The sequence below is a fragment of the Melospiza georgiana genome, chromosome 8 (genome assembly GCF_028018845.1).
Source record: "Melospiza georgiana isolate bMelGeo1 chromosome 8, bMelGeo1.pri, whole genome shotgun sequence".
NCBI classification, from domain to species: domain Eukaryota; kingdom Metazoa; phylum Chordata; class Aves; order Passeriformes; family Passerellidae; genus Melospiza; species Melospiza georgiana.
In genome coordinates this window covers 10,984,490-11,011,304 of record NC_080437.1, presented here as the reverse complement: position 1 = coordinate 11,011,304, position 26,815 = coordinate 10,984,490, and the positions used below count along the sequence as shown (strand labels likewise).

Sequence of the window (26,815 nt, the reverse complement as noted above, 5' to 3'; positions counted from 1 at the left end):
AGAAACAGCCTAACTTGTTTGTGCTCACCCAAATTGCTGTAACCAAGTCCCAGCTGCTTCCTCAGTTCAGAAAGGCTTTAAAACCATCCTTAGCTCTGGATTAGATTTAGTAGAACTTTCATTTACAGAGGAATTTTGAAAGCTTTGTCAAACATTACTTCTGAGTTCACTCTTTTATGTGAAGACAAATGAGTCTTACTTTATTTGTTCAGTTGACTTGGAGGTGAATGAATTTGATTTCCTGTGTGAATGAATTTGATTTCCAGCTGCCTTGGCTGGTTAGTGGAAGGAGGAGCTATTCTGCACTATAAAACTTTCCTGTTGTCTGCTCTTGGCTGCATTTATTCTGCCTATCAGGATTTATCCTTCTCACTTGGCTCAGGAGTTCATATTAATGAGTTTCTTACTGCATAAGGTGACTTTTATTCATGCCAGCCTTGCTGCAGTTTTCCAATTGCAGAGGTCCAAGGCCGGCACTGATCTCAGTGCCCAGTCACAAAATAGTCTCTGTTGCAAACATTATTGTGGTTAAAACAGTGTACATACCTGATGATGGAAACCTCACTTGCAAAAGAAAAACCTGTACATGCAGGACTTGGACCAGTCCACCATTATTTTATTCCTTTTCTAAGAGGGTAAGGAGTAGTGCTGTAAGGTATCTTGTAACCAGCAGAGCTGTTTATCTTGGGGTTGAATTAGTGGCTTTGATTTTTTTAAATCGTGCCTGGGTGAAAGTTAAGAGCTTTGCTTTTGGCCCACGGTCTTTTGAGTAAGACAGGGAAATGTACCCTATGGGCCATGCACAGATGGAACTATAACATGGACCATCTGTAACCTGAAATAAACCTTGGAAACTGATCTAACTCCAAAGGAGCAGGAGAGGTTTTTTTGGGGAAAAAATGGTGATTAGCCTAATGGTGATAACACTTCAATGTTACAGCTAAAGCTTACACGAGTGCCTTACTTTCATAGAATCATTAAGACTGGAAAATACCTCTAAGATTGAGTCCAACCTTTGACCAATTTTCAAAGGTTTCAACTCTCTTATTGTAGCTTATCTAACTTCACAATTAGTGCAACAGTGGATATACATTTAAATTGCAAATGAAAAAAAAGGAATGTATATCTTTTAATATGCTAGTGATAATGTGAACCATATCAGGTTTTTGTTTTTACCTTTGATATTCTTGTAAGAGGCTATGCCTTGCTCTTTTGGCTGTGAATCTTAGTCTCAGCTTTTTCATATAATCAGCTCATACTGTTGGTGCAGTAGCCAGCTTTGTCCTTGATCTTAAATAGTTGTTTTCCCTTGCTACTGTTGGTTCTTTGTCTATTTATAGAGAGATCATACCTCTCTCAGCATTGGGCTTTCTGCATAAACACGTGTTGGGGAGAGGAATCTCCTGTGTGATAGCCTCCCTCCTGTTCTCTGGGTGATCCTAGCAAACACTTTTTTGTTGCATGAATTGCAACAGCTCCATCTTGTTAGAATTTAGACTCTTAGGAAGAGCATGGAATTTGCCTGCCTCGTGTCAGCACTGTGGTGGCTTCTTGCTCTGTGGCTCCTATGGCATCTGGACCAGCCAGGGCCAACTTGGGTGTTATTTCCCCCTCTGCACACACCACCCTGCACGTGGTAATAATAATATCTACGTGGAAGCAGTTTACTGTATCTCCCTGGTTTTGTCCTTCTTCCTACAGTGTTGAGTGCACTTTAATGAGTGATCTAATCCTTTAGGTGGGGCTGAGGTAGTTCTGTAGGTGAGACTACTTCACAGCCAGATTCCAAGTGCATAAAGAGTGATCTAATCCTTTAGGTGGGGCTGAGGTAGTTCTGTAGGTGAGAGACTTTACTTCATAGCCAGATTCCAAGTGCATAAATTCATGTCCTATTTGCTTGCTTGGTAGTGCACTAGATTTGCCATATTCACGTTTAATACACCAAGTGTTATCAATGCACCAGAGGTAGTTCTTGAATAGAGAAAATTCTTGGCTTTTCTCAGCATAGATTTAAATAAACATATATCTTCAAGCATATTTCAATGCAGCTTATTAAAAACATACAATAAGTGGTATACTGAAGTATTCTGGCTGGCTGAATACCTTATAGTCATTTTATACATACTGGTGCTTAAAGTAGAATGGGGGGTGTCTCTATAGGGGAATGTCTTTCCTACCCCAGCTTTGTAGCTGGCTACTGCTGTGTAGGAAGAGATAAATATTTTTATGTCTTCTCTTGGCAGTGAGTGAATTGAATTTAGGAATTAGTGGTTCTTGTTGCTGATTGGTGTACAGTGTTCTTGTTTTCCAGTACTGAATTACTCATCTTGCTTTGTTAGGTTTATCTGGAATTTCTTTGTCTTCAATAATTACAAATTGGTCACTGAGCTGTGTGGTAAACAAATGGTTTCAAATGGTTAAATAAGGCTCAGCAGTTTCCTTCTTGGGAATGTTGAATTGTTTTTCTGAATCTAGAAAAATGTCTGTGTTCTGAAAGGGTTTAAGAATTACTTAGATGATATGTCCCTACTGAGTTAAGTTTCAGGGAATACTGAGTTTGATGGTTGTACAATTGCACTTGTGTACTAACCAAACATGAAAATATACACAATGCAGAGTTAAAACATTAAGGAACTGAGGCACTGCAGTAAGTGCTGGGGCTGATGTATGGATTTTGCAGAATCCATGGGTGAGCATCTCTACTGAAGCTCCTTCAGACTGTGGGCTTAAAGGAAAGCCTTTGGACTGTGTCAGGCAAGCTGCTAACCCACAGAGCTGCTGCAGAATCCAGTGCTGCTGACTGGGAGATTAACATGCCTGTAGTCAGTCCTAGGAGCTTCCAGAGGAGATGATGACATCTGTGTTGCTGACTGTGTATGGCTAGTGCAGGATAGCTGCTGCTCTGGAAGGTTTCTTTTGATGAGCAAGCACTTTGCAAGGAGAGGTGAGCAGAACAAATGCACCATATTAATGGAATTGTCATCTGTAAAGGACCCAAATTACTTCCAAAGTTCACAAGAACATGACAAACAGAAAAAAACATGAAGTCAAAGCAGGACAAAACCCTTGGTTAGATATTAATAATTTAGGCTGAGATGCAAATGTGTTCCAGGTTCTGGGGAACTTGAGAGACTTGCTAAGATTTACAGGATTCTTAGAACAGAAGGAGTAGTTTACCAAGTGTTTTGCTTTGAACTGTTGCTATGGCAACTGTTGAGGGGTTTTTTTGAGACTTTGAATACCTTGTGCTCGTTAGTAGCAAGGACACATGTAGGTACTACCATTTAGGATCACTGCACAAGAAGCTCAGAAAATAGTGACACAAATGTCCCTAAATAGATTTGTAGGCGTACTAGAAAGGCAGTAGTCATCCTTGAAAAGGATCCTTGAAAAGGATGACTACTGTACACCACATTTGCTAAGGAAGCATAATAAACACACTTAACATCACAGAACATACTGAGGTCTGTACAATCTAAAATCTAGTAGGATGTATAACCAATTTTCTTGGAAATCAAGGTCTTTGTTATGCGTATGTTAGTACACCCCTTGCTACAAAATGATAAAATGATTAAAATTATAACTAACTGCAGTTACTATAGAATCCAAAGTAGCCTTGCTGATAAAGACTGCTTTGATGAGAAGTAACTGAATGAGATATAATATCTCCATAATACACATCATAAAAAAGAAGTTTTAAAAGCATAGACACTGCCGTGTAGTGATAAAGCCTTCTCTTCATACTGACCAATACTAAAAAATTAAATGAAAACTTATTTCTTCATTTAGAAGCCTTTTTGCATAGAAAAACAGTTACTCTTAGCATACTGTTTGACTTCTTGGGGCGTGGTAAGGAAAGAGAATTCTCAACTGGAACAAGAATTCATGTTTTCCAATGAAAAGTATTTTCCATGGTCGTGAGTCATACTGTAACTTGAGGCTTTCTTCAAACTATTTTTTTGCAGTTGTCTGTAAGTTTCCAGAGACTTACTGAGTGGGACTTGCCAGAGTTTAAAAAAATTGTAATCTTGCTACCTAACAGTGACTTTGTTTGCTTTTATGTGGTGAGAAGCCTAAAAAAACCCCAAAAAACCAAACCCAGTATTTTATCTGTGTATATGGTCCATTTTTAGACTTAGGCTATTGAATGCCTAGTAACACTGCCAAAAGATGCCACACAAATGCGTGGCAGTACTCCTGCCAAATTAGGAAGCTGTCAAACTAAATTTCAATGATGTCCAAATAGAACAGAAATTAAGTAATAATTTTATCTTTATGCATCTGCTTGCAGATGGAATGTACAGCATTCTCAGATGCCTGCTTCTCATCAGTCTTAACAGCTTAGCACAAATAACTTCCCTGTCAAGAGGTGGCCCTCCTGTAAAGTAATTACAATTCCTGGAAAACAGTCACTGGCTGAATTGTGAAAAGGAATTAAGTGTTAGCACATCTTAAATGTTGTGTGCTCCTGCCAGGGAAGGGAAAAATTCATCACACCTGTCAGAGAACTTGGGTTCACATCCTGACCTTCACCTTATGAAAGATTTTACCACATAAACTACAGAAGAGTGATCAGTAAAGTCAGCACAACTCTCAGAACCGACTAGTCTTCCACTTACAAAGATAAAGCCAGCAGTCAAATAATTTTAATTACAACTGTTTAAAAGCCTGGAAAAGGAGTTAAATCTTATTCTGAAGTACAAAGTTGTCCAGAAAAGAACGGTTTTGACCTCAAGTCCAAAAGTTTCCTGTGTTCTGGTGTGTGTCCATGGCTGACAGGCAGCTCAGTTGAAAGCCTGTCAGTACTTTGTTAGTTTTGGGGCTTTTTCCCTATTTACCTTCATATGAAGACTTCACATTTATTACGTCAAAGTTTGTGGTAATACAAGGAACTGGAGATCTAACTGTTCTACATGCACTGGAGTAAATATGTGCACCAGCACTTCCAGTTATAGTGCTGCTTGTTTACCTCTTCAGATCCTATCTTCTGTAGGATTTGCAGAAGAAGCTTCCCTCCCTTTTTGTATTTTGCTTCTCTCTTTAAACTGTTCAAGATAACTATCCCAAAGTATTTTGTTTCCTTGCTGCTTTTCATATATCAATAAACAACATTTTGTGTGCCTGCAGGAGTACATTTATAGCAAAACTGCTTTGTATACACAGCTTGGAAGTTTCAATAGGTAAATGGGTTGAATAAATACACAGCAATCTAGTTCACCTGGGGGGTGGAGGGGCAGAGTTCACTTTTGGTCAACATAGGCTGTGACTCCAAACTTGTCTGGCTTGAGCAATACTCAGATGAGACCTGTTCCCAGAGTAGCTGCTCAGCCAAGAGGGAATGGCTTCCCCAGGCAGGACAGTCAGTGCCATAGGTAGTGCTCACATTTGCTCAGAGCTTGACAGAAGGACAACTGCTCCTCTGAAGAATCAGAGGAAGACATAAAAAAAACCCCCAACACATTAATATTCTAACTTTCACTGGTCTTTTGGGCTCTAATAGGTTCTACTTAAATTTTGTATATTACTTCCCATGAGAAGGTTATTGAAAGCTCAGACATCAACTCCTTGCAGCTATCTAAGTCAGAAACTACTTAGTTTGCTTTTGGAGACCACCCTTCCCCCATATACACAATAAATTTAAATTCTGTTCTGCAGAGGCATGGAACTTTCTTTTACTGATTGAACTCACATAAGAAAGCAGCACTTGGCCCTCAGCTTTATTTGAGCAGCACTTAGTTCCTTTGAAACTGGGATTGTTTCCAGAGCATTCAGGAATGGCTTTCATAGCAGCACAGTGCTTTAGTTTGGATAATGTATGCTGGCCTTTTTTCACTCCTGAGAACCTGAATATGGTCTTCTCTTTACATAATAGGAAATTTGTGGTGCCATGTTCTGGCATCCAGAGGACACTCTGTGCCTGCTACAAACCGCCGTGCAGAACCTACAGCCAAAGACTTGGGGAGTAAAGATGGGAATAAGAAATTATTCATGGCTCTGTTGTATACTTGGTTAAGTAGGAGAAACTTGGATAGAAACATACTGCTGTAGGACCCTTTTTCTTGTGGCCACATGACTTTGGGCACATGTTGATCTTAAACATCATATTTAAGCTTCTCTAGTTCTCTGCATCTGCTTTGTCAGTTTGGTTAAATATTTCCTACTCTGTAGCTACCTTCAGATAAATGAATCTTAACTTTGACTTCAATAAATGTATTGAATTTTTCCATTTTTCAAAAGACTGGTAAGAGTCAGGCAGGTGAAAGATCTCCTTACCTTTGTGTAACCATTTTTTTACTCAGCTTTGAGCTGCCTTGAATGCTGAGCTCACTCATTGTGCATCTGAGCTGCTGCCAGCACACAACAACTTGAATTTGCATTTGTACCATGTGTTAGCACACACTTGCAGCCCTGCTGAGTGACTTGGAGTAGGGAATGCAGGTGTGGGCTGGCTTCCATGTGGGAATGTGGTTGTGGGATGGGTGGCCTTGTCTCACAAGCTCACTGGTGTAGGACTGTTCCCTCAAATTGTTTTGAAAAAATCCAAACTAGCAGAGTGGTCTGTCACTTTTTGTTCTGTGGTTGTGCCTAGCAGCCAGGACCTTGAAGCCAAGGCTTAGAACTTAACAGGAGCTTGTATTACTCCATCAAAAAGATCTTGATTATAACCTGTACTGGTAAGTTATGGTCAGGAACAAAGTTAATCTTGTATATACAATGAGTGAAGTCCAAAGCTAAAGATCTTGGGAATGCTGAAGAGCTTTATCAGCCTCTGGAAAACTCTGCTCTTAGCTACCTGTCAGCTTGATTCATCTTCATCACAAGAAATATTCACTTTTTTTCCCTGAGGCTGAGTGCTGCCATTAAGCTACTTTACAGAAAATTACTGCAGTAGTGAATTTCTGCTATATAAAAGATAAACATTTAAATAGGAGAACAGGGTCTTGTTCTTTATCTCTTAGAGTAAATAAGTTGATAAACAACCCACTTGCATGCTAAAGATTTTTGGTGTGGATTAACCCTTCCCAATTTATAAACACTTCTGAAGGTGTTTAGTGAATTCCTATTTTTTCTCATGTCTTTGCAGGTATCCGTTACAGCACGGACGTTAGTGTGGATGAAGTGAAAGCCTTAGCATCTCTCATGACATACAAATGTGCTGTGGTTGGTAAGTGTTCATTTTTCAAGCAAGATTTCAATCTTCAGTTTCAATCAGTACTGATGTAATTACATAGAAAAATGACATAGAAACATGTAAAGGATTTAAATGAATTTGAGATACTAATCTCTAATTTAAATCTGTAGCAAGGTGGGAAAATCTATAGTGACCAAAATAATGATATGAATGTCACTGAAAATACTTAAATAAGGTTGCATTTTCATTTGAAAAGTCCAGATTCTGCTAACTACCCTCTCCCATAGAAAGAACTACATCTTGAACTAATATTCAAGTATGACAAACTTGGATTAGTAGGGGACTAATTTTAGGGGGAACAGATGGAAGCTGTAAAGGATTCAGGCAGGGGAGCTATGGAGAGCAAAGGATAAAATTCCTTTATGGGTTATAAAGAAGTATAACTTGTACACAGCTACTAAATTGTAGAGAAGTTTGGAGAGAATCTGCTTATTATGTGTAAGAAAAGAAAATACTTTCCCCTAATGTATATAGGTGTGCTTAGGACTCCCAAAGTAAACTTTTTGAGCTAAACCAGTAAAATATAAAAGGTAAAACTTATTATTTCTACAAGTGCCAAGTACAAGAGATATTTAATCATAGATAATTTAAATAATGAACTTTTAAAGACAATTTTCAAAGTGCCTTGAAAGATCTCCCATTTTTATAAGAGTACCTAGATCAGATTATAACTTACACTTCAGAAGCCATAAGTGCAGCAAAACCAAAATCACAACTAAAATCAAACATATAATTACACATCTTTCTCACGTGTTCTGCCTTTGTTGTTGAAAAAGTAAAATGATTTTCCTTTGCATTCTTGTAGATGTGCCATTTGGTGGGGCAAAGGCTGGTGTCAAGATCAATCCCAAGAACTACACAGTAAGCCTAATCATAGATAAAAATTTGGGTATCTGCAATACTGAAGCCAGCCAGTAAAAAAAGCTCTTCTAAGGGCATTATTGACCACTTAAAACCTCCTGCCACTTCTGCCTCTGTAAAGACTCAATATAGCCTGTGCATGCAATAGGTAGCAAAAGAATTTTTAAAAGCTCTGTGTTTCAGAGGTGGAATACTTCAACTACTTAATTTATTATTTTTTTTCTGAAAATCAAGAGACTACAAATAATTTGGAACCTGGAATTTTTTTAAGTTGATACTGTTAGTAAAAGCTTAAATTAAGTTACTCTTAAAAAAAAAGTTAATGTTTTTGTTTATTTTGACTAATAGTTTTATGCTCCATTAAACCATTCTATGCAGTGTTCCAGTGTGAATAATAACTAACTTGGCTTATAAAAGGTTTACTGCAGGCTTGCCTTCTTGCCCTAATTAAAACAACTTGTACAGAAAGGAATACTAGAATACATAACAGATATTCTAAGCTGAAAGCTCCTGTAAGGATTTGTGTCAAGTCATTTGGCTGTGTTGATTACACAAGTGGCAGGGCCAGCTCTTGCTGTTGCTGGTTGTAAATCGCTCACACAGGATATCAGATTTGTTTGCTGGAAATCTCTGCTATGGGCACAGGTGGTTCTTCCTGTGCCATGCTCCCGATTTGTCATGGATCAGAATGTACAGAAAGAAATTCCAATGTTTCTTGTGCTGCCTGAGTACCAATGGTCTGCTAGGGAGTGGCATATAAATTATATAAATTATATAAATTATGAATCATCCTTTCTCCTAAAAGAAGAGGGCGTTGGCTTATGCTTGGGCTAAGTGTGAGCAAATACTCATAAGCACTAATGATTTCTTCTGATATTTATTGCATTTTCTCTACAGGACAATGAATTGGAGAAGATCACAAGAAGGTTTACCATGGAGCTGGCAAAAAAGGGCTTTATTGGTATGTTGGGCAGCTTTACTATTCAAATTTAGGGATCTGATTTGTTGTGCATTGGCAGTGTCTGTTGGATGATATCCCTAAGTAACGGTATTTTTGAGAGCTGTAAACAATTTGGATACAGAACTTTCAGCAAGAACCACAAAGAGTTGAGTCACTGCATCCTAGTGCATTTTAAAGGGAACTGTGTCTTAACTTTTTCTGCTGGCTGTTCTAGCTCTGAGAAGCCACAAAAGCTGAGGTCACGGTATTCAAAATGAATCACATTTCTCTCAGAGTTAGATCATAAAATGGTGACCATATTTGTTGCAGTTTTAGTCTCTAATAGCAAGCTCTTCACTGTTACTGTTTCCTGTAGTCGCAGTTGGGGCTTTTGGCAGGTATCTGAGGAAAGAGAGGAAGGAAATAGAAGATCCACCCCAGCAAAAGTTGATGGCTTCACCCATGGCAACCAGAGGCTGCAAGGGAAGTGTAGGCAAGAGGCACAGGAGCCTGTTGTAACAGAACCTCAGCTTCTGTAATGTCAGTAGGGCTTTATTCACACTCAGCCCTGAGCTGTTCTGGTAGCTTTGCTGCCTGGACATCTCCTCTGCAGAAAGCTGACCATTACCAGCTCAACTTTTAATTGAAGGGAGCAGCTTTACCCAGAGAAGGTTCTTACTCAAATGAATAATGAGGCATGTAACTAGTTAGAGGTCTGTCGTGTATTCCTGATATCTAACTGCCTTGGAATGTCTATCCTTTAATCTGCATTTTCTTGCTCTTCAGCCAGTGTTTGCTGCTCTTCCAGACAGAGCATTTATCATCTAAATTAAGCTCCTTTATAAACACACTTACTGATGTTACATGTGACTGTAGTTTTACTGTACACAATGCAAGCTACAGTGATAATTAGTTCTGTGACAATTAAAATGGTTTGATAAAATTATCTTCCTTTTTGGCTCTCTGGTTGGTGCTACACAACTTTCACAAACCTTTTAAAAATACTTAGAAAAATTGTTGGAGCAGAGTTGCATATAATATCCTGATTAGCAGGTTTCTATGATCTTAAATAGTCTGGGGGAAATACTATTTTTAGCTATCTAAAAAAGCATTTTTTTAAATTTCAGCAGGTTTGTGAGACTTCTTTTAAAGGTTTATTTCATCAGGAAAGAGAAATGAAACTTTTCTTGAAGTAAGCAGTAAAATCAAATGCATGTACTACAGTGCAGTGACTAGGCACAGCCTACCTTCAATATTTAACCTCACCCAGCAACAGAAAGGAAATTCTTATGCAGAAGAATCCAATCAATATCACAGTATATAGAAATTATACCCACATAGCACCCTCCCTGCAAAAAAACCCCAAACTACTCATCTTCTTATTGACCAAGTGGCCTTTGCCTTTTATCAGATGGCTTATGTAAAGTTGGGGGTTTTGATAATATTGTACAAAGGTGTGATAAAGCATCTAAAACTGCATTGAATCCAGAAGAATGTGTTGCTTGTATAGTAAACTGAGGATTAAAGAGTAAAACAGTTCTTCTCTGTTAGGCCTGCAGTTCCCAAGGGAATAATGATTGACAATAACTATTTCTGTTGGATCCTTAAGAGCTTTTTTCACTGTTGCCAACAGGACCTGGTGTGGATGTTCCTGCTCCTGATATGAGCACGGGGGAGAGGGAGATGTCCTGGATTGCTGACACCTATGCCAGTACCATAGGACACTATGTAAGTCTTGTGCAGAGGCTTTCAAGCAGAAAAGCTGCCTAATCATATCAATTTGCTTACTTGATCTGAAAATATTCTTACAAAACTGTGACAGCCTCAGTGGTGTGAGGATTTTAGGGTACAGCAAAGGAAAAATAGCTTTAAGGATAATATTCTTACACTAGCCTTAAAAGAGGCTTCTCTGATACAATACTGATTGCAATTGTTCAACAAAAGAAAATACACTTTTTAAAGGTATATAGTCTAAAATTGGTTTCTATTTCTGTAATTTTCCTCTGTTTTTCATTGGTACTGTAATTATTAATTTAAAGTTGTTAACTGATAACTGAATTTACAAGTTTTATTAAATGCATGCTCATGGTTTTGGTCATTCAAGAGACAATGCAAATTACATTCACACTATTGATATAACTTCTAAAAGTTTTAAGACTCTCTGCAGTCTACTAGAAGTAACAAGTTTCATTGTGGACTTCAGCAAATTCTTCAAAGTGTAGAGCAAAAGGACACTGACATAATTTATAGCCCAGGAGGCAATAAAAAAAAATTTAAAGTTTTTAAAAATTACTTTTTTATGTTAGCCCTTGGTTTGGCCTTTGTCCTTGTGTCAGTGGGGTTATTTGTACCTGTTAACCAAACACTTTTGTTGTACGCTTTCAACATGTCTGTTCAAAGAAAAAACACATTTTGGACAACTTATTTGTTAGTAGCTGTGTGTTAATGTGCCAATATGCTATTCTAGTGCATGTTTGCCTACCCCAGCTCCTCTTGCCTTGCACTCAGTGCAGTCCCTTGCAGCAGCTCCCTGCAGCCCTGCAGGTGTGTGCCTGGGCCATTGGTGCCACTGCCACGTGCCTCGCTCTGGCACATTGCTCAGGACGTGCCTGCTGTCCTCAGGCAAATCCTGGCACAACACTTGTCTGGGGCCTTGGACACTGGCAGGTGCAGTGGCACAGGTTATCCTAAGTCTGAAATACTGAGGTGTCTTATGGAAGGAAAAAAGGAATGCTTGAAGAATCAGCTGGGGCATGTTGACTAGTTAAATTACTTTTGCACTAATCTCTCTGCTAGGGATATCATTGTGAAACATTATTTGCTTTTTGCTGTTCATGTAGGTAAATATTTTAATTGAAACTTGATATCTGATAAAATGGTAAAGTTGTTAATTCAGAAGGACTTCAGAATGCAGGGTGGCAATTAGTTCCCTCAGTCAGAACTTAAAATTCCAACTTAGAGCAAAACTACTGCCTCAAAGCATCGAGTTTTAACATTTAACCCATGGCACTAAAATGTATATTTCACTGTGATACAACAGCACTGTGTTATTGAGACTGACAAGAAGGATCACAGCAAGTGACCTGCTTTAAGATTTGCTGTATTAAAGAGTTCTCATGCAGTTTTATACAAAAGCTCAATTTAAAAAAAAAAATTTAAGTAAACCTGATAGAAAAGTTTTCAAATGGATGAATTTCTTATTCTTACCACTTTATAAGCTCACCTTATTTTTGGATTCCTACACATGCTTATGATTCAATAACAACAGAAAAGAAAATAACTACTGAGGATTAAAATTGGAATTACCCTACAACAGCTTCTTTTTAGACTCCCTCTGTATGGCAGTATCTTATTGAAAAATAAAAGAAACTGAGAGGATTCAGGAATGCTTTTCTGCAAAGTTAATTAAAAATGGAAATAAGGGGCAGGGGAGGAATGTGAGTTTCCTTAATTTTGTTGAGTTGCTTGTTTGTACTTGAGAGAGTGGTAGCCATAGTGAAACTCCAGAGCTATTGTGGAAAATGACCAGGTAATGGAGAAGGAAAGTGAGAATTCTGACAAGGCTATAAAAAGCGGAATAATCCATCAAAACCAGTTTCTAGAGAAAGATGTTTCAAATAACTATCTGTTTGGGACACCAAGAGCAAAAATAAAGGTGATTAAGGAATACTAAAAAGATAGAAATGACCATGGGGGAAGAAGGGAAGGGAACTAAGAGCAGAAAATGAGCAATGAACAGAAGTGAAACAAGCCGGAACTGCAAACACAGATGGAGGCTGTGCAAGCTGTTACTTTCAGTGGAGTGGAAAGATAACTCTGGTGAGAGGGATCTCTCTGAGATACAGACCTGATGGCTCTGTGCTTGCACACTGCACACAGCTGTGCTCAGGGAGTTTCAACTGGGAAGGATAAATCAAATAACAGATATAAGCAGGAAAGGGAAGTTTGCTGTAAACCAACCATACAGAGAGAGGAGAGCTGGAGAGACAAGGAGGACATCATTGCAGGGGGGTAAGGAAAGGAGCTAAGGTTACTGCCTGAACATCACCAAGTTCATAAGCTACCAGTGCTGAAATAGAAGTCTTTGATGCTAGCTATAAGCCATTTTTCAAGGTTCTCAGTAAAAGCCATGCTCTTTGTTTTCACCCAAGATATGTTGAAAGTTTTTGCTTATTGACTTGAAACCAAAGATTTCAGGACTTTGACATCAGCTGTGGCTTTTATATGTGACTTCAAGAAGACCTGGATGTGTCCTCACTTCATGCTCTATTTTCTTCCCAAACCATGCAAGTTGTTAATAACTACCATGTTAACTGTTCCAGAAAATCCATCTGAAGTTGCTGGATCACTGAGTTACATATGGCTGAAGTTTTTTATTAAATTAATCTTTTCCGCTCTTCTGCACTTCCTGACACCATCAACTGACTTTTGGTACACAGGAAAGGACTTTGATAAATACATTCTTATTTAGGGGGGGAAGCTGTATTTCTTCACATATTTATAAAATATATTCCCTCTTTCGTGAATGCACAAAGCCCAAAGCATAGTTTAAGACCATATAACAGGAATAAAAGTCCATCAAAGCATCAGGCCAAGTGGTTCCAAGAGAGCAGCCCTGCCAATGTTTGTTACAGTTGACATGCCACAAGAGGGAGCAGACAGCTTATGGAGAGCAGCGAGCTGTGTTTTGGGAGGCTGAATCAGGAATTCTGTGGCAAGCCCAGCATCACCTTAATTGTTCTTAAAGAGGCTTATATGTTAACTCACTGACATTTTCAGACAGTAAATAGTTTTAGTCTTCATTATGGCTCTAGTCTCCTCCAGCTATTCTGCCTCCACTTACTTTTGTCTGCTCCTTTCCTTCCTCTCACCAAGCACCCTGCACCACAGGCATGCAAATGCCTTTGGCACAAGGGATGGAGCAGAGGGAGCCTCCCAGTGAATGTGTGCCTGGTGGAATGGAAACCCATCCGGCTGCTGGCACCCTCATTTCAGTGCATTCTCTTTCATCCCTCCTTTCTCACTTGTGCTGGAAGCCAAGGCACCGTGTGACTGTGCTCCCAGGGTGTGGGAGCATGGGAACCACTGGTGACAGAGGAGGGAGTTCCAGTGTCTGGTTTGGAAGAATTTCTTTCATGTTATTAATTCCAAATGGAAAAATCAGCTATGGTTTTAAATAGCTGTTTCATCTTGGGTGACTATCTGGAATATGGAAAACTTAATTTTATTGCCACCAAATTAACAATGGAGGCTTGATTGTAAATGCTGCTTTTCTGAATAAAAGTAGTAAATACACAGCTTTTCCTATATGACCTTCAAACTGCAGATGTCCTCTGAGAGCATCCCTGTATTCTGACTACAGACCTCATGCCTTGTTTTGTAATTGTAAAATAACTGAGTTTGTTATAAAGGAACACTAAATAATGTTTAAAGATGATTAAAAGCCAGTTCAAGGATATCAAAAGTAGTAATGTAAAGAAATTGTGGCTGTAAATATGAGTTGACTTTAAGAAACATTCCTGAGAGCTTTTTGATTTGTCTGCTTGTGGATGTCACCATGATACACAGACCGAAGTTAACACACACACTTAGAGGCAAAAAAAGAAATCACAGACCATATCCACTATTGCATTACACAACTTTCCTGACAGAATATTCTGAGGTGTTCGCACAAAGTGAGGAAGGAAATCATCTTTACAAACTAAATTCATTTAAGCCATATCATGTTCTGATTCTTAAAATTTCTGTTTTCCCTTATGTCAAAAGTGTACAAAGCTTCTTGTTCCAGCTGTTTTTTGATTGACTGATTCCATGTCTCACATGTCCTTTGCTGGTTTACAGGATATTAATGCACATGCATGTGTAACTGGCAAACCCATCAGCCAGGGTGGGATCCATGGACGTATATCTGCAACTGGCCGTGGTGTCTTCCATGGAATTGAAAATTTCATCAATGAAGCCTCATATATGAGCTTATTAGGAATGACTCCAGGATTTGGAGATAAAACATTTGCTGTTCAGGTAACTTTTTTCCTTAGACAGTAGGAAAAGAAGTAGTACACAGACTTTCAGTATAAAACAGGCTATAGCCCTTAAAAATTGAGAGAGCTTTAAAACTTCCAAGTTAACCTTTACTCTCAAACTTTAGAAACACTTTTCAAGCAACATAGGTGTCCTTTATTTTGGACTAGTTTTTATAAACTGAACTTTCACTTGCACTTTACAGGCACAAAGCCAAATCTCTAGAGTCATTATGATCTTGTAAGCTACAAACACCAAAATATTTAAACTAAGGTCTTTAAATTAAGCACACGAGGTCTTTAAACTAAGCACACTTTTCAGTGAGCTGTGACACTGGTTTTACCTACACAGAATTTATTGCAATGCTTTACAATAAAAAATTTAAGAAGAGGAGGAATTGAGGGTTCCATTACAGAATAAGCAGTTGGAAAATTAGAAACTAAGACCTTATCCTAAATTTGTAGGGTTGAATGTACATTTTTGGTGTTCCTAAGACTTGGGGGTTTATGCAGTTGAATTTTGAAAGTGTTTGATAGTCAGTAGTATGCATTATCATTCCTAAAACTTCCAAGAGAGGAAACTTGTTCAACTTTAAGCAGTTTGTTAAATGGAGCGTTTGAGGAACTGATTTGTTTTGTTGCTTTCAAAAGTGCTTGTTAGAAAAGAAAATACAGAGTAATTGTAACCTCCAAGTTGTCCTCTAGTTAACCTGTGGTCTGCAACAAACATCTCTGCCCTGCACAGGCCCAGCACTTCTCTCCCTGCTCTTTGGCATTTTCATGCCTGGCAGAGGACTAACAAACAGGCCCTTAAGCAAAACTTGGACTGAAAACATGGCCATAAGAGAAGCAGAAAATTCTGGTAGGAAAATGAACCTAGAGCATTTCAAAGAGACCTAAAGCATGACAGACTCTTCTATCAAAGTTTGCTTCTAATACATAAGCAAAAAACCCAAATATAATTGATTATATTCAGGAATTGATTATTCCTGTATAACATATATTTATAGCTGTTTTTCAGTGCAGAATCGTACAACAAACTTTCAACATTGATCATATGACTTTTTGTCTGCTATGTGTATTCTTTTACTTCTGGAACATCAGCATTCTGGAAGTAAAGGAACTTAATGGCCTGGAATTAAATCAGTAGTCATACAAAAATCCATTAATCCCTTTAAGAGGGTGCCAGTCATAAAGTGGATACACAGACCATTCCCAGGTTGATAGACATCATTGTTTTGACACTTTCATAGTAGCATTACCTCTTCCTTTCTGTATTTCCAGTATAAAACACTCATCACAACTGTACATTGCTGGCTACAGTGCATCATTTCTGCAGTGAGATTCAGACAAGAGTAGAATGTATCTAGATTTCCTCCATCTTGCCTATGCACATCATCTAATGCCAAGATGTGCCAATAGATGAAGAACTATTTAAAACTGTATTAGCCCTAGCAGTAATCATCATTTTAACTGGAGGGTTAACTAACTTTTCCCTTTCTCTTTGCACCCTCAGGGATTTGGTAACGTGGGCTTGCATTCTATGAGATACTTGCATCGTTATGGTGCAAAATGTGTCGCTGTCGGAGAGTTCAATGGCTCCATCTGGAATCCTGATGGGATTGACCCAAAGGAACTAGAAGATTTCAAATTGGTATGAAACTTAGCTAAGCAGAAGGGGTTTCATTTTTGTCAGCTTTATAAGTACATAGAATGACTGGTGACTGTAAACTGGTTTTGTGATATTTAAAGCATGCTGCAAATAGTCCGTACAAAATGGCTTAGAATTATTCATTCTTCTGACTTTCCTTCTTATCCCCAACAAGAATGCAAATGCAGGTGGTACCTTTTTTTGCCCTTTGACCTGACTCTCAAAAAAATGTCTGTGTGTGTGCAGGCTGATTACTTTGTTTTCAGAATTGGAATTATTATTATATTGCCTTTTTTATGCCTAAACTAGAAAGGATATCATAAGGAACCAGGGCAAGGAGGTTCCTGAAGATTTCTGACTGAGAATCACAAGCACATGGCTGTTTAAGATGGACAAAGTGTACTTTTGCTGTTTCTTACCTATTGGATGTTTCTGAAAGAATGAAAGCCTGCCTGGCAGTGTGACTTGAATGTGTAGTTTATAATGAAAACTGGATGTGGTCTTTTTATTTCAGCTTCCATATGAAGCAGACTTGAAGGGACAGTTCACAGGCACTAAAATACAATCTTCTACTTAAAGCTTTTTAGGGCCTTATTTTATATAGGGAATATTTGAATTTCTTTATCACCCTCTTTCTCAAAAGAAGGTAGATTCTATCACTAAACAAAGGCTATCATTGTAGTACTGAATTTTAAAAACCATTTGAATCTTACGTGATGCAACTTATCCTGGGTGTAGCAGACTAGTGAGTCATTTCGGTTGTTTGAAAACTATTTTAAGAGCTGAGAGGAACCTTTTTTTTTGAATATTCCAGAGCCCAAATGTTTCTCAGTGTCTTTATACAGAGAGCAGTTATGTTTCAGTCTTGGGAACTTTGTTCCTGAAGCTTTGTAGCTTGCTTTTCATGTCTAAGTAAGGATAGGAATTACATGATGTTCTGTCTCTCTACTGTTGTTGCTTCTCCCTTTTCTCACTCTGAAAGTCAGAAGGGAAGAAATTGGTATGAGTGCACAAGACACTACAACCACTGTGGTTTGTTTTCTTCACACAGCAACACGGGACAATCATGGGCTTCCCTAAAGCAGAGCCACTTCAGGGCAGCATTCTGGAAACAGACTGTGACATTCTCATCCCTGCTGCCAGCGAGAAGCAGTTGACCAAGGCCAATGCACACAAGGTTAAAGCAAAAGTAAGTCAGAGACTTCAAATGGAAATGAAAAGCAGAGATGGTCTGTTTAAGTACTAATATTGAATAATCAGCATGAACAAACCCAAATCTATACCTCTGAGTTACTCTGTGCTGTGATTTCTTTCAGATTATTGCTGAAGGTGCCAATGGGCCTACAACTCCTGAAGCTGACAAAATCTTCTTGGAGCGGAATATCATGGTTATCCCTGTAAGGTTCTATCATGACCTTTGATTTTCATTTCAAAGGAACATTTCTGTGAAGAGTACCAAGACCCTAGTTATTGAAGGCTTTTATCAATAGCCATTCATTCTCTGAGAGTGTTTTTTAATACCTAATGTATAGGAAATGGGTGTCAATGTTGCTGAAGAAATACAATATTTATTAAAGACCTCACTACAACTGTAAAGGACCAAAGACAATGATTGTTAGCTGACATTTGCTCAATCAAAAAGTGCACTAAACACAGGAAGAAAGAAGAGTAAATATTCTGGCCAGTTTTTAGACATGGTGTGTCTGGGTAATGCTCTGACAGAACTGTGTACTACAGAGCGTACAGGGTATGTGTAGTGATAGTTTGAAAAAACAAGACCTATCCAGCTATAATGACAATTTTTTCACAGAGACAGGGTGTCCTGACCAAGCCATCTTGCTGGATAGAGTAGCTGATCTTCAGCCTTTACTCACTGAGGTTGCCTAAGAATGCTCTAATTTTTTTACACTTGTGCTAAAATAGAAGTAAGGAGTCTGTCAGGCACACCTGAACTTGATGTGTTCTGAAGTCAAGTCCTATTTTAAATCAGTAGAAGTAAACCCTGAACTGAAGAGGATGTTGTCCTGTAAGAGTAAGAACTGGATTGTCTTCTGTACTGCAGTTTCAAGTAGTGCCTTGGACATAATACTGCTTGCTTTTGCAGAACATGATAGCACTGTCTATGTCACATGGTCACAATTCAAAATATTTCTTCTTTCTGTACAGGATCTTTACCTGAATGCTGGTGGTGTAACAGTATCCTACTTTGAATGGCTGAAAAACTTGAACCACGTCAGTTATGGCCGTCTGACTTTCAAATATGAGAGAGATTCCAACTACCACTTGCTCAGTAAGTGCTCACTTCTGCTTCCACACGCTGTTTAATTAATAGACTGGACTGGCAAACACCAAATGTGGGAGAAATGGAAACAGAACTCTTATAAATTCACCACAATCTCCTCAGAAGTCTGTAATTGCTGCTTAGTAAAGAATAGAAAAGGTTTCATAGGTTAACTGACCTGCAACTCTAATGACTAAACTTAAATGCATTCTTTTCTGGTTATCTTTAAATTCCTTCCTCAGTTTTGTAAAATACTAAAGTCAAGCCACTTAAGTGAAATATTTACTACTTCTTAAGAAACATCTTTCAGCTGCACACTTGGTATTTAGATAGCATTCAAATGAAGTTCAAGCAGGTGCCATTGTTCTGCACATACAACAATAAAGGATTTCTATAAAGGCCAATAATATAATAGAGACAGGCCCTGGAAAAACCTGCTTATGGCCCAGAGCTCCACTTATGGTCATTCTGTGCTGCCTGCTTTCTGGGAAACAATAACAATTATATGATGAGAGGAAGCTCAGTAGAGAAGAACTGGAGGATGTTACTCCATTTTAAACTGTACTCTGTAGAAAATATTAGAATCTTGAGACACTGGACTTGACAAAACATACACCTGTATAGTTTTTAATATAACCCTTTATAAATCATACATTTTAAGGTGTTTCTAAAGTAGGGGAGAGTTATGGCAATTCTCATTTAAATCCCTTTCTTAACTTCGAGATTGTGTTGTCTCAAATGCTCTTTGTTGCTGTTTAGGAATTTCAGGATTTCAAGAACTAAGATTAAATAAATATCAATGAAAATAGCAAATCACTGCTCACTGTCCTAAGGAAAAAAAAAATCCCAAAATTTCACATTTGTCAGTTACCTTGCATCTATTTTTTTTTTTTCCTAGTGTCTGTCCAGGAAAGCTTGGAAAGAAAATTTGGGAAACATGGGGGAACTATTCCAGTTGTGCCTACAGCAGAATTTCAAGATAGGATATCGGTAAGTAGTTGCTGCTGGTTTTTTTTTACTGTTAGGGGAGCTGTACTCTATATTTTCTCTATTGATATTATAACTGAAACCTAAATGTTGCCATTGTAGCTATCATGGAGCACTTTTCCCCAAGCAAAGCATTAGTATATGATTAGCTTGATGGCCAAACAAAGCAAGCAAATGATCTGAACTGCTTCAGAATATTGGAAATAAGCTATTTTTGATTTCTTTTACTTCAGTCCATGCAAAATACTGCCAATATAGTAAAAAAGCTAAAGTTTAAATACAGATGCTTTTTGTATTTTGGAGCTCTTGTTGATATAGTTTGCCTGGTTTTCCAAAAAACTATGAACAAGATATCACACCACAGACAGCTTGATGTTTCTGTAACTCCAGAATAACAACTGAGTGAAAAAGTGTAGCTTGTTTCTTTAAGAGTGAATCAACAGGCAAAGAAATGTCAGGTAAAATTCATTGCTATCTATTGTGCAGCAATATATGGTGGGGAAATTTCCACATGAAGGGATGGGTTGTGAGCTCATCATTTAAATTTGCATTTAAAAGGAAATTGTGGAGGTGATGACAAATACAAGCCTAGAAATCCACAGCAATTAATAAGCAAATCCAGCATTAGAAATTGTCCTGAAGGGGTAAGGCTGACTAATGATGCCACCATATGAATACAGAGAGTTCTGCCTTCTGAATACTGTGTGCAGATTAGGGCTCTGCATCTTCAAACACTGGAAGAAGTTCAGAGCAGGATCACAATGACAGATAAAACACAGGAGCTTCTCTGACATGGAACAATGAACTAACCTAGGCCCCATGAGCCTGAAGGAGCCTGAGGTGGAGACAGTGATCTGTAGAATGAGGGATATGGAAAGGGGTGGGTAAGGATAGATTGTTCACTGCAGGGAATGGTGGAAGAGAGTGAGAGGTGTTCCAACAAAACCAGCACACTGAGATGCAGAATGAGGAATAAGGGGATGGTTCCAAGCAGAGCAGACAGTTCAGGCGTGCAATACTCTGCCAAGGGGTACATGGACACTAGAAGCCTCAGTTAGTTAGGTTCTTAAATTCAGGAGGAGGTGGGACAAAGGAGGGGGAGGAAAAGTCCAGCAAGTTGTGAAAAACATTAAACCATCCTTCCTCAGGAAGAAATCAGGGGAAGTGCATATAAACTTGGACTACAGCCAGATGATAACAATAGACTTTAGCCTGATCCAGAATGGTGCATTTTATACATGTTAGGCTATATGAGTAGCATGTGATGGGTTCTGTGGCTTAAAGCAAGTGCTGGATCTCTTAAACACAAGCCATAGAAACTGGCCTAGTACTTTCTGCTTCCAGCCTAAATTGGTATTTGAATGAAAGCAAGTATTTTGTGGACCCAGATGTCAAATTATTAGTAAATTACAGCAATCAGGATGATGGAACATTGAACCTGTAATGAGTCAACTGCTTATTGTTCTGTGTATTTAAATTTTAATGGGAATAAATACGTGGAGTTGCTAAGGGCTAACGTAATGTGGAGCATATGAATTTGGGATCTATGCCCTTCCTAAAACCTGTCTGTCTTCAAAACAATTGCAATAGGTTGTTGACTCTTGAAAGCTTTTTTGTTTAATATTTACTGTGTGGTCTGAAGGCTGAAAACAGTAATTACTGCATCAGTAGATAATAGTAGCATCATGCATCTAGAAGTTAGGCCCATAAACGTCTTCAGTGCTTACATCTGAGATTTTAGAATTGAATTGACCACAGCTAGCTCTTCACATAACACAGTAATGGCTATTTAGAGTCTTCACCCATCATTAGAAGAGAATGAGTGAGCAAGCTTCAGTAATTACAGGAATCCAACATGTCCTTGTCCCCAGCACACAATAAGGAACTTTTTGTGTCTTAGGACACAAAAGGATTAAAAATCAAGGAGGATTAAACCTGGACTTTATTCTCTGTTGTTGCAGGGTGCATCTGAGAAAGACATTGTGCACTCTGGGCTGGCTTACACGATGGAACGCTCTGCCCGGGTAAATATTGCATAACTCTTGTATATTTAAGAGAAGGAAAACTCAAGTGCTTTTGGGACAGTTTTTGAATAGGTTGTACAGAATTCCTTTGCAATTAAAGGAGTAGATAAATAGTACCTGATTAATGAAAGTCACTTAGAGTATGAAGAATTTCTGCTCTGTGCCATCATGGCCAACTTTAACTGGGTATAATAAACATTAGAGATTATTCTGGTAGAAGCTGTAGTAAGTAGAAACTTTTTAGGTGTCCTTTTGTACCTGGCTAATCTGGGACAGGTATATGAGAGTGCTTTACTTCACCATTAGCAGTTTTAGATTAATTCCTCTATGCTGTATGTTTAGTTAGTGGGACAAAGGCTGCTTGAAACACCTCATCTCTCCCTATCAGGGCAAGGCTTGAAAAGGGGTAATACAGTGACCTGGGAAAGATGTCCTTCCCTTTCAGTTCTCAGTTGTAAGGGGAATCAAGAAATTTCAGAACTGATCCACAAAGGATCAGAGCTCTGATACCAATCTAGCAGCTCCTTACTTTTTACTCCTTACTTGGATCCTACAAGCAAAACTGTTGAGCTCCTCTGGAGAAACCTGCAGAAACTACATGTAACCTTTTCTGTTTCAGCAAATCATGCGTACTGCCATGACATACAACCTGGGTCTGGACCTGAGAACAGCTGCCTATGTCAATGCAATTGAGAAAGTCTTCAAAGTGTACAATGAGGCTGGTTTGACCTTTACATAAACAGGCCATGACCTCTCCTTGTTGTATCCCACCCCTCGCTGTTAATGTACCCTCTTCTTGAGAAAGCTTATCACAAGTTTACATGTAACCACAAAATTTTCTTTTCTTCTGACATTATAGTGGATTCTATTCTCAATTAGTTTCAGTTCCAAACTAGTCTTTTTTACAATAAAAATCCATGGATTAGGAAATTGTATACAAGTATGTATCTGAAGATAACAGTTCATCTGCACTTGTGGGGGCCATTCTGGGTGTTTCGCCTACAAAACAAAATGGTACATTTTATGTATGGAAGAGTGGTCTTGCCACCTGAGCCACTTCTCAGACTTCAGATCAGATACTGTACTATATGAGCACTGAGCTCATTATTACTTCATGCACTTTTGTTTAATGACATAATTTTAGCTTCAGCACTTTCAGTAAGGCCTTGTATGATCAATGCTGTGGCATTGTCAAAGGAAGAATGGGCCTCCAGCAGGGATTAACTTTGATAGGAGTCTAGTTTTTATTTGTAGTAAAGCTTCAGGCCTGATTCTCTTAAGGCAATATTTTTTCTTTAACTGTGCTACTGTTACAGGACTGCCTTTCCTTACTTGTTCGAGCTAGTTTGACTGTCATCAAACATTTGTAGCGCTGACAGACTAATATTTTTATAAGCTGAAACTATTGAGCAACTCTAGTTATGTTTTTAATCAAGTATCTACATAACTACTCTGACTATAGGTTGTTTCCTTTTTTTTTTAAGAAAGGGACATTCTGAATTTGGTAAGCAATCACACTTAGGTTTTTTGGAATTCTTTTTCAGTCTTTTCCTTTCAGAGGCTTTCTGAAAATTAGATACTGCCTCAGTGAACAACTAGAGTGAAACTGAACCCAGAAATCATTGGCCAAACCACAGAGGAGTTAGAATGCTGCTATAAACTTAATTCACTGTCTTAACACACACAGCTTCTTTTTTTTTTTTTTTTTTGTCATCAGGAGGTCTTGAAAGTTTTGAACATAAAGTACAACAAAATGGACCTCAACAAAATATTGGATCAAGCACAGTTTTTGAAGTTTAAGGCTTTTGTCCCTTGGAGTCCCCTTGAAGTGCCAGATGTTATTTATGTAATGAATATGAATGTTTTTTTTAAAAAGACAATTAGACCCTCCCAGAAACTCATGCTTTTTTCCTAACTACTTTGTAACTGCATGACATAACCTGGAGAGAGAGCAGTTATTAAAAAAAAAGTTGACCTTTCCAAACCAACTATGCTGGTGTATTACTGTTTTCTATTTGATGCCATAGCTTTCTGTAGCTGCAATCTGCATCTTTTCTCAGCACACATGTCAGTTCATTACCTGACCACTACTGAGATACTGTCCCTGAATTATCTGAAGGGGCTCATTAACACAGATCTTTGTCTCTTGAACTTGCCTGTCAGCAAGATTTTGAAGTTGCATATATTTAGTAAATAATTTCAAGTCTTTTTAGCTTATCCTCTAAAATTTGTGTGAAGAACTATTTAGTAGATAGCATGGAGCAATGAACCTTGTGAAGCATTGAATTGGTGGCTTACTCAATCATGTATGGTGGCATCTAGGCTTATAAAAGTACTACAGGTAAAATAAGTGCAGCATATCTATATACACACTGATACTATTAAAAAAAACCAGGAACCCTTAGATCTTGAGAATTATTGTGATCAAGGTATGGATCTCTAAACATAAGATCTCTATCCTGGATCACATTCCTCAGAGCCATTTTTACATAAACCATTATAAAGTAAAACAATATTATGATTTTAACAGTTCAGCTCTGACAAATTGTAACTAAAACTTGGAGGCTAAAAGCTCACAAATAAACAGTTGTATTACAAAAAATAGAAATAATCTTAAAAGTAGTGTTGCATTATCTGGCAGCAAATTCATTTAAAGCAAAATTCTTACTGTTGTTCTCCCTCCCCTGCTTAATTTCCTCTATAGCTAGTAAAGCAGCCCTAGTTTGGCTAGGCAAACTTGAAAAATGGGACCCTTGCAGTGCTGGAGCATACAGAAAGCTGGCATAGATAGTTAGCTGGGATATCTTCTACCAGCTTGGAAGGGAAAAAAACCAAAAGCCTGCATCATGCCTGTATTCCCTGGTACATTGGCATCCTCTATTCTTGTGTTTTACCACTTCTTTTCTGTGGATATCTTGGAAAAAAAAAGCAGACCTAACACCTGGCATGATTTTACTAAACCCAGAGATGAGTTCTTAAGGTTCACTGGATCTCTGCTCAGCAGTTTGACTGCAGCAGTTACTGACCTCTCATTAAACAGTCAGTGTTGGAGACACAAATCCAAGCCTATCCAAGGGCCAGTGTTACAACAACTTAAGGCACTTTCAATCAAAGAATTGAGATTCTTGAGGAGACAAATGCTTGGAGGCTGACTTGAGAGCACGTCAGCTGATTTGCCCTTTGTAGCTAAACACAAGAACCAAATCCTTATCAGTGACCCCAGACTTCTTGTGATAGCCTGCTCTGAAATAATCTCACACCAGTTCTGAGCATTGTTGGCCTCACTCCTAATGTGATCAGACAGTTAAAAAAAAAAAATGGAGTTGCACATTCCTTATCACGTTTTGTGCACGTACCTCTCAACACCCAGCAACAACAACAGAGAGAAGAAAGCAGCAACATTTTGTACAGTTTCTGTGAGTTAATGTGATTTCAGAGGTTTGGGTACAAAGCAGCTCCAGCCTTTTCCCAGCCCAAGCCACAGTTGAAGAAAGCAATCACTCTCTGGGATGCATGTTATAAACACTGGGGTTTTTACTAAAACTGTTTGGTTAGATGTTGGACCCTCCTTACATATAATGTACCCACACACACACAAGTCTTATCTGCCAGCTAATAACCTTATCACTGCTTGTATTCACTTATATGCCATTAGACATTAACTGAGAAACTTGCTGTACTGTTTGGCAGAGAGCCAGTCAGGACCTGAAGTCAGATCAGAACACAGATTTGTAACTGCTCTGGACCACACCTACTACTCAGAACAAAGCACATCCTTAGTGGGTGTTTGTAAGCTCTCATTCAGCACTTAGTACTGCTTGGGTACATAGTTGGTGATGAACAGCAGCTCAGCAAGTACTCTAAAGCTGCAGGTGAATGCCATGAGGATGACAACCACAGCGTTCAGGGTCACATGCCACCTGCAAACTACTAAATGCAAAATGTTTCTATCACACAGAAGAGCAAGCAGAACAGTCATTTTTTTATCCCAGCAAAGAACTCACCTCTTTTTGATTGGTGTCAACTGTCACCATCAGGAAGAAGTGTCAAAGCAATGGAAATTGTCACTGATTTCAAGATGCTGAGTAAGTAACCCCTAAGTTACTCTGTTACTAATTGAGAAGCCTGTAGTATCAGATTCTAAGATCTCATTCTAAGTTCACATGCACAACAGAGTGTTCCTGGCTTTTGAGGATTTTTTCTGGTTGTTGGTGCATTACTCAGAATTACCTGGCTCTGATTGTTTCAGCTGCTGGCCCTGTGTGTGTTTAGGAGGAGCCCTGCAGACGTGGTGGCACAGCATTGCCCCCTGTGCCTGTCAGAGCTGCAGGAGTGGCCCCAGTGGCCCAGCCCAGCACTGAGCAGGTGCTGCAGCCGAGGCTCTGCTGGCAGCAGTGCAACCTCCTGCTGCTGGCACTGGCTCTGAGCATCACAGTGCTGCTGTGCAGGGTCACACACACCTCAAACACACCTGAGCCTTCCTCAGCACAAGAGTTAACTCTGATTTTACCAATGAGAGCAGAGCAAACAGTCAGAGAGGCACGCCAGTTCTTGCCTTGTCTGGAAAGGGCCGTTGGAGCTCTTGTCAGACTTGTACCCAAACACACAATCAAGGCTTAGGCTCCCTGACAAATGGGAGACCAGCTCTTAAGTGCTTGACTTTACATGCTGCCCACTTTAAGCCAGACCTTATTCCACAACAAAACCCAGAAAACCAACAAACTGAAAACCATCTTGGCCTTATTAGCTTGGCACAGCTCTAGCTGCCTGCTCTAGATCAGAGATCCAGTCCTTCTAGACCAGTGATCATAAATGTGGTTTTATATGTGTAATCAAAGGAATACATGCAAGCCAGGCAG

The 26,815-nt window shown here is 38.8% G+C and overlaps 1 protein-coding gene across 1 annotated transcript in view; it reads left to right on the top strand.

Annotated features, from left to right (window-relative positions):
- GLUD1 (glutamate dehydrogenase 1) overlaps positions 1-23,944 on the top strand; it is a 28,889-nt gene extending 4,945 nt beyond the window's left edge. Inside the window, exons 2-13 of the mRNA XM_058029641.1 lie at positions 7,085-7,165; positions 7,998-8,053; positions 8,951-9,014; positions 10,627-10,721; positions 14,835-15,014; positions 16,530-16,667; positions 17,716-17,853; positions 17,981-18,061; positions 18,831-18,954; positions 19,844-19,935; positions 21,894-21,956; positions 22,576-23,944. Of these exons, the coding sequence (XP_057885624.1) occupies positions 7,085-7,165; positions 7,998-8,053; positions 8,951-9,014; positions 10,627-10,721; positions 14,835-15,014; positions 16,530-16,667; positions 17,716-17,853; positions 17,981-18,061; positions 18,831-18,954; positions 19,844-19,935; positions 21,894-21,956; positions 22,576-22,695 (1,232 nt within the window). The 3' untranslated portion in view covers positions 22,696-23,944. The remainder of the gene's footprint in view (positions 1-7,084; positions 7,166-7,997; positions 8,054-8,950; positions 9,015-10,626; positions 10,722-14,834; positions 15,015-16,529; positions 16,668-17,715; positions 17,854-17,980; positions 18,062-18,830; positions 18,955-19,843; positions 19,936-21,893; positions 21,957-22,575) is intronic.
- Positions 23,945-26,815: the final 2,871 nt, after the last annotated feature.